Below are 11,762 nucleotides of genomic sequence, written 5' to 3'. Positions count from 1 at the left end.
GGCTCGACTGATAGTAACTAGACTGAGGGACATTACAATAAAAATGAGCCATGATTCTAGAGGCACAAAATTTGAGGCTTAATGTAAAAATATAGACCTATAGAAGAGATGCTCTAATGCCTGTAATTGCCAGCAGCCCAAGGCTTCCTGTTTTCTCTTCATCTACAAAATCAAATCAGTAGATCAGCACTCCTTCAGGGTGTAAACCCCCTAAAGAGAAGATGTGGGACAAATGGGGGGAGTTCTCACCCATTTCCACCAGTTGTTCACTCCAAAATCATAACTTCCACTGGGACATTTTCCCTTTTTCCATTAGCCCTTACCCATTGTCCAGGTACTTGGAGGTGGAGCAGAGAGGGCAGCAAAGGCCGCTTTACTTTATCTGTCAAACCTAAACCACTTCTGATAAAACTGAAAAACCTGGCTATTGCTACCTAATATAATAGAAATTTAAGAGTCCTCAGCATATTAAAATGTGGGTAATAATTGGATATATTTCCTGAGTCTTTACACAGAGCTATTATTTCTGTACAAAAACCTTTACAACCCACTCTCGCATCTGCTTGGTCCTGACCCCGTAGATGACTGGATTAAGGGCAGGTGGGACAACCACGTATAGATTAGCCAGAAGAATGTGGATATAGCGGGGAATGTTCTGTCCAAAGCGGTGTGTCATAAAAGAGAAAAATGCTGGTGTGTAAAAGCAGAGCATGACACAGACATGAGAGCCACAGGTATTGAGAGCCTTTAGTCGGGCATCCTGAGAGGGGAGGTGGAAAACAGCTTGAAGGATGAGCACGTACGAGGAGGCAATGAGGATCACATCCACAAAGGTGTTAGAAATCGCCATGAGCCCATAGATAACATTGACCTTGATGGGTGCACAGGCCAACCGGGCAAGACCCATGTGCTCACAGTATGTGTGAGGGATGATGTCATGCCCACAGAAGGGCAGCCTCAGAATGAGAAACACAAATGGAGTCACCAGAATGAAATTTCTTTCCACAACAAGAGAGGCTAGGAGGCCAATGGTTTTATTGGTGAGGATCATGGTGTACTGGAGAGGGCTGCGGATGGCAACAAAGCGGTCATATGCCATGGCCACCAGTACAGCACTCTCCATGCCTGCAAACATGTGGACAAAGAACATCTGAGTAAGGCAGCCCTTAAAGCTGATCTCTTGAAGCTTGAACCAGAAGATGCCCAGCATTTTGGGTATGGTGGTGGTGGACAGACCCAGATCAATCACAGCCAACATGGCGAGGAAGTAGAACATGGGCAGGTGGAGACTGTGTTCCGTCTTGATGACAAAAAGAATGGTGATGTTCCCCACAAGGGCAATCAGGTACACAGCACAGAATGGGAAAGCAATCCAGAAATGTGCAGCTTCCAATCCCGGTATCCCTAGCAGGCGAAAGAAGTGGGGATGGAACTGGGTGTCATTGATAGGAGACATTCTCCTAACAAGGCCTGCTGAATTTCTTTTAGGAGGTGGGATGGCACTCAGTTTAAGGTATTTTCTTACCAAGATCCTGGGGAGATAGAAAGACTTCTTATCATTACCCTGGAAATAATGGCAGGAGTAAGCTAATTTACAAACTTTAGGTGTTCTCTTCTTTCCAAAAGACAGTTGAGCAACTCTCTTATAGCACATTATTGTTCTGAAATCATAGGTAATATTTTCTTGGCCTTCTTTTTTGTTAAAATAAAATCTTTGAAGGAAATGACAGTATTTCAGAAATTGGTGTGTACCTACATTTTATGACATTCTTTCCCATTACATTTTTAAGTAGCCCCTAGTTTACTTTTGGGAAACTACCACACCCAGTGGTTTTCAACTGTTAAAGAATCATAAGTCCAAATGAGTATGGCTTATGTATACTGTTGTCTGTGTTGATTTAATAAGTGCTTGAAGATTTTCCATATGGACCTGAGACAGTAACATAACTTTCAGGAGCATACTCACAATGTCTGTCTTTGAATTTGTCACATGCTATTTCTACTATGAGACCATTGCTATTTTTAATGCTTCCTAATCTTACGGTATGGCTTCTTTTTCAGCCCCATGCGTCCAGACTCCTGTTGATTCTGAAATTCCCTGTTGTTGCTTGTCTATGTTGTTTATGTGTATGCATAGTATGTGCACGACTTTGTGTTTGGGTGTGAGACAGAGAAAAAGAGAATGTTTTATAAAAATGTGGTTGCATATAACTCTGCAAGGTAGTTATCACAGTAGTAATATCCAGAAACAGAGTTAACAATCCCTTGTTCTTTCAGAGAAATGGAGCTTATATTGTCCCCTCAGCAGCTGGAGTGAAACTGCTCAGGTGCAGATAGAACACTGTGTTTGGCAGCATTAGTGGGGGCGGTGTAGGGGGGATGCCAGCCTGTGAATAAAGACGACAGTGGTTATGGAACTTCACTGGGGAGAGTCTTTGGAAGTAGCTAGGATGACACAGCATAGGAGTCTCAGTTCTGAGCTGCCACCATCTCCAGGGTGCTTGGTTTTCGCCAGGTGTGGGACAAGTTTCCAGGCAAGTGTCAGAGGGGAATCTTCTCTGACAGTAGATAGCAAAATCAAGGGGCTATCTGCTGTCTCCCAGTTTTGGTCAGAATGCTTACCTCTTTCTGCTACAGCTGTGGGCAATATAACCATCTTTTCCTAGATGTGCACAGTGACAAGGAGCCCAGCCCCAGACTGCATTGAAAGCTCAGCTATATTAGAGACCTTCCCCCTTACTGCCCACCAATACTCCATTTACTGAAGTTGTGAATTTACTTTTACCCTGCTGGCTCTTTTCCCCATTAGTGCATTGCTAATAACACAATATTACAGATGACTTAAATGAACTTTGAAATCATTCAAAAATGTCTTGAAATCTAGCCATGCCATCTACTAGCTGGAGATCTTAGACAAACTCCTTTACTTTTCAAGTCACTTTGCTCTGTGGAATTTGATTAATGAATTCTATCTAATGATTCTTATTTTAAAGAGAAATAAGACCAATACATGTAGAGTGCTGACTCATAGGGTATAATCAGTAAATGGTAGTTATTTACATTATTAGTCTTTCTCCAAATTTTATTTTCCTTTTAACCCAAAAGAGCCAGAAATCCCCCTGTAACACAAATAACTTACTTGATTGTAATGCGTCCATTATTTATGAAGAACTCATGGTGGCTGTAAGGTGAGGTGGAGGAGGGAGGAGGGAGGGATGACACAGAACATTCCAAGGTGAATGAGAGGCACCGGGCCTCGCACTGTGATTCATTTCTAGGCCTCTGTGGATGCCCACATAAACCAATGCAGCTCAGATGGAACGTAGACCATGTTCTCCTGTCCTTACAGATTTCTCACACTGTTGATGGGAGGGGGACCTTCTCTCAGGCTCTCTCATGACAGGGCCATGAAGCAGAAGGCAGGAGGGAGCAGTGTGTAAGGCTAATTTAGCAGGTGTATTGGGCGCCATTAAGGAGCTTTGGATACATTTCCATGGAGAGGGTGCACAGAGGCCAAGGTAGAATTGATGACCTCTGAATTCCCCAGGCCTATGTAGGAGAAAAACTAAGGTAATTGTGCCGAGCAAAAGCTTAATATCCTCATCATTTTATTTGGTTATGACCTTGTCACACCTCCATCTCCAACCTCAGACCTATGACCATGACCTGCAGTGTCCCCCTTCAGCCTCACGCACCACAGCAGCCTAGGTGCTGGCTCTGCTTCCCCGTCAGTAGTTGCCTGCCAGGGCAACTCTCATTCTTTGGTAGCCTCAGATGTGGGTACACTGCTACATGTTTGTGGGATCTGGGTGTGAGGTGTGTACTATGTGAGTGTGTGTGTGTGTGGATATGTGTGTGTGTGTGTGTGTGTGTGTGTGTGATGCTGCATAGTACTTGCTGGTGTGTCATCTGCTCACCTGCTGACGTCTGCTCCAGTCCATGTGCTCTGGTGCCTTCTTTGTGAAGAGAATGGAGAGCGGTGCTTTGGGTCACTTCTCAGCCAAGGGGAGGCTACTGTCCCCTTCTCTCCTCCTTTACCTTCTCCTTGTGCCCTTCTTTTCCTCTCTGTAGTATCTCATCCCCCCTGCATCCATTTCCTCAGGAGCCCCATCAAGCCTCCATACTCCAAGTCTATCATGTCACATGGAGGAAACCTTTATAGTGAGTGAGGACGTCCCTCAGCCTCGGCATGTCCCTGAACCCCTGAGCTTAGCCTTCAGAGTCCTCTGGGCATAAGGATGGTCTCATACATCATTAATAAGTCTTTGTTCCTCCCTAGTGCACCTGCAGAGAAACCTCACCTGATTGGACAGAACTCCTGAGCTCAGGGGAGGGGAAGTTCATGAGCTGTGAAGGAAAGAAACATCCTAAAGGAAGAGTAGTCTGTGTGAGGGTTGATACAGATACTGTCCTCTTCAGAAGGCATAGAAGTACTAAGTTTATTCTACTAAATCCTCAAAGTGTGACTTAGGCAACTTTCCTTATGAAATCTCCTGCTTTGTTTAATAGAAATGTGTGAATCCTGGTGCAATTGGGCATTGTTATAACTGGTTCAGAAGACGAAGAAGAAGTAGATATGTTAGACTCTGTTTTTTGACATTGTTCATGCCTGTAGATAATAGTGTCAACCTCCAGCCCTGCATGGTTCTCCTTCCCAGTACATAAACAATAGTGAGCAGCTCAGTTTTTGTAGAGAGGCCTTGAGGTATTAGCCCCTGTGTCAGAGGGTGAGGGAACTCCACATTCTTCTGAGAAAACAGAATGCAGGCTGAGCTGAAGGTTCAAGTTCCCTTAGGGTCTCCTTTCCTGGATGATGATGGTGTGGTACCTGTAGTAACAAGGAGGTGCTGTAGGTCACGGTTTTCCTGAGGGCAGATAGAACAAGAAGGAAGGACTATTGAATATGTTAGACAACCTGCTTTTGTTTTTTATATTCTACAATCTGACGCTTGAATTGTTAAGAGATGGAAGCTAATGCCTGTGATCCAAAGAAGATTCTCATTAGATCTGATATGTTCTCATTTTATCACTCCTTTCTTTGGTTAATGAGAACTCACTCCCCGGTTCCAGGCCACTGCCTCATTCGTCCTCCTCCCCATTGTATCAACACCAATCATACCAAACCATGTCGGCCATATCCAGTCTCTTCCTAGTATTCCTCCCTTGTATCTACAGGTTTATATGAAAAACAGTGACCAAAAACATGATTTTGGTCAAAGTCCTTTTGGAAATACCCAATCAACCATTTCAACTCACTTTATTTCATGATTCCCCTAAACATTACAGCCTTTGGAGATAATAAGTTCCACTTTTTAAATAGCCACCACTCGCTTCCCTTTTCCTTCAGCTCTTCCTCAGTTATCGTGACCACCCTGATGGTCTTCAGAATGAAGCATCCATGCATGACCTGCAGGTGTCTTGTGTGTTCAGATCAGTTTGTGCTCAAGTGTAACATGCACATTTTTTCTTTGGTTTAGTGTCTCCTTTTTCACTGTTTTCTGATTTTTTATTTTGGAGGAGCACACATAACATAAAATTTACAATCTCTATTCCCAATATACAGTTCACCCTTACTTATATTTATATTGTTACACAACAACTATAACCACTTCCCATCTTCAGTATTTTTCATTTTGCAAAATCTGAAACTGTACACATTGAATAAGAAGTCCCCCTACCCACCTCTTTCCATCCCCTGGCAACTACCATTCTACTTTCATTTTTGAATCTTCCTTCTTTTTCCAGGCCTCAACCTCTAGTAACCCCTATTGTACTCTCTGTTACTATGAATTCAGTACTTTTTAAACATTCCAAATAAAACTGCTTTCATGCATTATTTTTTTTTTATGTGACTGACTCATTTCACTTAGATCTTCATATAGGTCCTCAGGTTCTTCCATGCTGTTTCAATGACAGGCTGAATAATATTTCAGTTTATATGCAGACCGTATATTATTTATCATTATTCTTCAGCTTTAGGATTTCTATACAGTGTGCTTTTATGCTATCTATTCCTCTTCAGACTTCCCATTTTGTTTGTGCATTGTTTTCCTCTTTACAGTGTTGTCTATTTTCTTTCGTAGGGCATCCATCTTCTTTAAGATGATTATTTTGAAATATCAGTCAAACAGTTCATTGATCTCCATTTATTTAGGGTCAGTTATTAGAGCTTTATTAGTTACTGTTGTTGTGTCATGTTTGTCTGATTTTTATATTCATATAGCCTTGAGTTGGGGTGGGTACTGAAGGAGCAGACCCCCCTTCCTGTTTTCATACCAGTTTGGCAGGTGAAGTCCTTGTCCCAGGGAGTCGCTGGCCCAACAGGACTATCTCTGAGATCAGTGTTGAGTGAAACTCTAAGTAGGTCCCTTGGCTGTGGTGTGGCCTGCAGGCAGGACCTCAGGGGACAGGCATGTGAAGAAGGCTGCAGCAGGCTGTGGCTTCCTTGCATTCTGAATGTGCTCCTGTTGCATCACTGGGCTGGGCTCGGATCTGGCAAAACTGCCAGGTCTGTGGTAGAGCAGGACTGGAATCCGGACTGGGACTGCTTCATGGGTCGCAGTCAGGTCTGAGATGTTAGATTGCCCGTATAAATGAAGTCTTGTGGTGTTTCTCTTTCTCTGCCTGGCTTATTTCACTTAGTATGATACCCTCTTAGTCTATCCACATTGTAGCAAATGGCAAGTTCTCTTGCTGCTTCAGAATGCTTTTAAGGAACAAAGATCTGTGGAAACCAGCTGTGAGGAGGGCTCTCAGGCTCTGTACCTTCAAAACCTGAATGAATTACCTCTGATTCTACGTTTTCTTAAAAAATTTTGTTATCATGAATCTACAATTACATGAAGAACATTATGTTTACTAGGCTCTCCCCTACCTCAAGTCCCCTCCACAAACCCCGTTACAGTCACTGTCCATCAGAGTAGTAAGATGTTGTAGAATCACTACTTGTCTTCTCTGTGTTGCACAGCCCTCCCCTTTCCCCCACCCCCCACATTATACATGCTAGTCATAATACCCCCTTTCTTCTTCCCCGCCCATATCTCTCCCTACCCTCCCATTCTCCCCAATCTCTTTCCCTTTGGTAACTGTTAGTCCATTCGTGGGTTCTGTGATTCTGCTGCTGTTTTGTTCCTTCAGTTTTTCCTTTGGTCTTATACTCCACATATGAGTAAAATCATTCGGTACTTGTCTTTCTCCGATTGACTTATTTCACTGAGCATAATACCCTCTAGCTCCATCCATGTTGTTGCAAATGGTAGGATTTGTTTTCTTCTTATGGCTGAATAATATTCCATTGTGTATATGTACCACATCTTCTTTATCCATTCATCTAATGGATGGACACTTAGGTTGCTTTCATTTCTTGGCTATTGTAAATAGGACTGCGATAAACATAGAGGTGCATCTGTCTTCTTCAAACTGGAGTGCTGCATTCTTAGGGCAAATTCCTAGAAGTGGAATTCCTGGGTCAAATGGTAAGTCTATTTTGAGCATTTTGAGGAACCTCCATACTGCTTTCCGCAATGGTTGAACTAATTTACATCCCACCAGCAGTGTAGGAGGGTTCCCCTTTCTCCACAGCCTCGCCAACATTTATTGTTGTTTGTGTTTTGGATGGTAGCCATCCTTACTGGTTTGAGGTGATATCTCATTGTGGCTTTAATTTGCATTTCTCTGATAACCAACAATGTGGAGCATCTTTTCATGTGTCTGTTGGCCATCTGAATTTCTTTTTTGGAGAACTGTCTGTTCAGCTCCTCTGCCCATTTTTTAATTGAATTATTTGCTTTTTGTATTGATTCTATGTTTTTTAAACAAAAATATTCTGTACTCACTCCTGGATCTGCTTGGGCATCTTAACAAGGGAAGTGGAAGACAGTGTATAAAATCCTAGTATTGTAGATAATGATAAGAAGCATATCCAGACAGAAGATAGAAATATTCCAAAGACCGTTATACATGTTGGCATTAATGCTGGCACAAGTGAGACATGCCACTGCTATGTGTTCACAATAGGTATGAGGGATGACTGTGTGTCCACAGTAAGGAACCCTCAGGCGGAGGAAAATGATGGGGACAATCGTGCATAAGCTTCTTGGAACCACCAGCATAACAGTTACACCAGTGACTCTGTTGGTGAAGATTACACTGTAACTGAGGGGGTTGAAAATAGGCACATAGCAATGAAAACCCATGGTAAGAACTACAATGCACTGCATGACTGTAAAAGAGTGGATAAAGAATACTTAAGCAACACAGGAATCAAAGCACAACTCTTCAAAGTTGAAGCATAAAATACCGATAATTTGGGGAATGGCAGAGGTAGGGAGACTCAGGGCAATCAGTGACAGCATGGCCAGAAAGTAGGATGTGGGTTGGTGGAGACTATGATCAGATCAGGTAACAATCAGAATGAGAACATTTCCAACAAGGGCAATCAGGTACATGGCACAGAAGGGAAAGCTAAACCAGATTTGTGCAACATCCAACCCTGGAATCCCCAGCAAGAGAAATAAAGACAGGACTCAGTGACACTGGAAGAAGACATTCTGCTGCAGGCAGATGATGACAAGTTTTGTAGTTGCCAATGCACAATTCATCCACAGCTAACTGAGATCTACAAATACTAAAAATAAAAAGTACCCCCAAAGGATTGGTACTAGGAATACATTTCTGTAAAATTTGTGATTCTTTCCCCTTTTTCAGCTCTCTATAAATAATCCCAGCACCACACCTCACCTGCATCATACATTTGAGAGAGTGAGGAACCAATCAGAAGCTAACATGTGTCTTTTAAAGTTATGGGTTTGGAGCAAGTAAAGGCACTGGTTCTCCTCTTCCTCAGTAAATAAATGCAATTAGGAGGTAATAAAATTGATGGTGATAATAACCACAACAAAAGTAATAGCATCGTTAATTCAGTACCTACTATATTCAGAGATTATTCTTACCATTATTTTCATGTATTACCTCACCTGGTACTGTGGCACAAGTTGTGCTGGTGTCTGGTTTATGGAAGAGAAAGGTTTTGGTAAGTTAATTACCTATTGCTTACAAGCTAATAAGAATAGAACCAAGACTTGAAATTAGGTGGAAATTAGGTTTTCTGACAGTGATCTGGGCCTGTCTTTGCAAACTTGTTCATGGAAGTAGTGAAAGGACCAAGGAACAAAATTAAGGAATGGAGAAAAATGAAAGGATCTAGAATAGCTAAAATTAACTCAAAGAAGAATAAATTAGGAAAATTTACACGCTCAGATATTGAAATGTTTTGTAAATCTATTATGATTATGACAGTGTCACTGGCAATAAAGGAAAAGAAAGTAGAAAAAGAGTCAGTGGAATAGAATTGAGGGTCTAGAAGCAGACCCACACAATTCTTAGTGTTAGATTTCTAAAATTAAGTAACCCCCAAGTAGAAATTTAAGAAAAATTGTCACGGGGAATGCTAATCTGTGAAGTTTCTATTCCCTAAGAAGTTGTTTTTCGAGAACCTGTTGACTTCTAAGATCATTGACAGAAATGTGCCATCAGATGCGATCTGCTGCTGCCTGGAGCTGAACCGCAGTTGGAGGGCTCAGTTCCTGAGACTCTCCTCACTTCTGAAGTCAAGTGCAAGTTCAGGGAGTTTCCCAAACTACCCCCAGTTTCAGTCACTTATAAGACAGACTCACAGAACTCACTGAAAGTTCTTTTACTAGTTTATTGTAGAGAAAGATTGAAATCAGATAAAGGAAGAAATGCTTAGGGCCATGTAAGTTTTCCAAATCTGAGGAATCCATTGTCCTCTCCCATGGCGCCAGGGTGAGTGACTTCCCTCATGTTAGTTTGTGACCGCAGGTATGGAGCAGTCCTGTCAACCAGGGAAGCTTCCCTGAGCTTTGATGTTCAGAGTTTTTATTGGGGTTTATTACATGTACATGATTGATTGACTGATAGGTTGCACACATGAGTGAACTCAGTCTCCAGGCTGACTGATGCTGCATGGCCCATGCACACACAGAGGAATGGTTTAGGACAGAACTTCAATATACCATCAGAGATATTAACAAAATATGTGTGGGGGGGTGTGGGGGGGGAGTGTGTTGGGAGAATATATAGTTGTCTCCTGGGTACCAGAGAGGTTTAGGTTTTGAAGTTAAAATGAATAGGGGTTCCCTTTGGTCGTTGCACCACTGAAGAGAGGCTCTAGGGAAATCTCAGTGAGCACTGCTGCTTCCTACTTGGTCAATTGCTAGTTCTTGTTATTTCACATAGTATTTATGACAGGTCGCGTTGTATCTTATTCTCTCCTTTCTTCTTCCTTATCTTTTTTCTCTTATCGCCTATAAATTGCTTGGACTAATGCTTTGGGTATTGCTGGGCATCTGTGTAACCAGTAACTCTTCTGTGTGCATGTGTGTGTGTGCAATAAAAGATATGTAACGAAATTTACCATTTTAACCATTTTAAAGTTTACAATTCAGCAACACTTAGAATATTCACAGTATTGTGCAACTCTCACCACTGTCTATTTCTATAAAATTTCCATCACTCCAAAAGGAAATCGTGTGCTCATGGAGCAGTCACTCCCCTTTCTCCCCCCTCTGCAGCCTCCAGAAACCACTAACCTGTGTCTGCCTCAGTGAATTTTCTTTTAAATTTATTGTGGATAATACATATAAATGGAATCATATATTTATATTCCTTTGTGCCTACCTTCTTTAACTTAACATGTTTTCACATTGCATCCCTGTTGTAGCATATATCAGTATTTCATTTCTTTTTGTGGCTAAAGAATATTACATTGTATGGATCCACTTTTATTGTTTATATATTCTTCAGTTGGTGCACATTTGGGTTGTTTCCATACTCTGGCTATTGTCAGTAGTGCTGCTGTGAACATTCTTGTTTGAACACTTAATTCTAATTATTTTAGGTATATATACCAAGGAGTGGAATTTTGGAGCCATCTTGTAATTCTATGTTTAACTTTTTGGGTAAGTACCAAACTGTTTTCCTCAGTGGCTGCATCAATTTACGGACGTACCAGTAATAGATGACAGCTCCTATTCAATCACATCCTCTGTAATACTTGTCATTTTCAATTTTTTTTCAGTTATAGCCATGAAGCGGATGCAAAGGGGTATTTAATTGAATTTTTTATTATTGTTTATCAAATGACTAATGATGTTGAGCATTTTTTTATGGGCACTTTAGCCTTTGTATATCTTTAAGGAAATGTGTTTGACTTTTTTGCCCATTTTTTGATTAGTTGTTTGTCTTTATATTCTTGAGTTGTTAGATTCCTTTATATATTCTGGATACTAGTCCCGCATCAGATATATTATTTTGAAATAATATTTCCCCTACTATGGATTGTCATATATTTTCTTGAGTGTGGTGTGATTCATAAGTTTTAAATTCTGATGAAGTTCAATTTATCTATTTTTTCTTTTTTTGCTTTGCATTGGTTGGCCAATATAAGGAATCATTGCCACATTTAAGGTCATGAAGATTAACCTTTATTATTTATTTTAAAAGTTTTTTTCAGTTATTATATTAAGGTATTAGGTCCACTTTTTCAGGAAAAGCTTCATATTTTATCTTATTTTTTATTACTATTATTATTGAAGTATAGTTGAAATACAGTATTATTTTAGTTTCAAGTATACAATATAGTGATTCAACAGTTAACTTCATTACTGAGTGTTCATCATGATTAATGTAGTTGCTGGCAACATGGAATGATATTATAGATTTATTGACTATATTCTTTATAC

The 11,762-nt window shown here is 40.9% G+C and overlaps 1 protein-coding gene and 1 pseudogene across 1 annotated transcript; both read right to left on the bottom strand.

Annotated features, from left to right (window-relative positions):
• Positions 1-520: 520 nt before the first annotated feature.
• On the bottom strand, positions 521-1,456 carry LOC140844235 (olfactory receptor 52E4-like). Its single transcript, XM_073215715.1, has one exon. The coding sequence runs from the start codon at positions 1,454-1,456 to the stop codon at positions 521-523; it is 936 nt and encodes a 311-aa protein (XP_073071816.1).
• A 6,400-nt stretch (positions 1,457-7,856) lies between these two features.
• LOC140844633 (olfactory receptor 52E4-like) lies at positions 7,857-8,752 on the bottom strand (annotated as a pseudogene).
• Positions 8,753-11,762: the final 3,010 nt, after the last annotated feature.

This window comes from Manis javanica, chromosome 11, assembly GCF_040802235.1.
Source record: "Manis javanica isolate MJ-LG chromosome 11, MJ_LKY, whole genome shotgun sequence".
In the NCBI taxonomy this organism is placed as follows: domain Eukaryota; kingdom Metazoa; phylum Chordata; class Mammalia; order Pholidota; family Manidae; genus Manis; species Manis javanica.
This window is presented reverse-complemented; position numbering and strand designations above follow the sequence as displayed.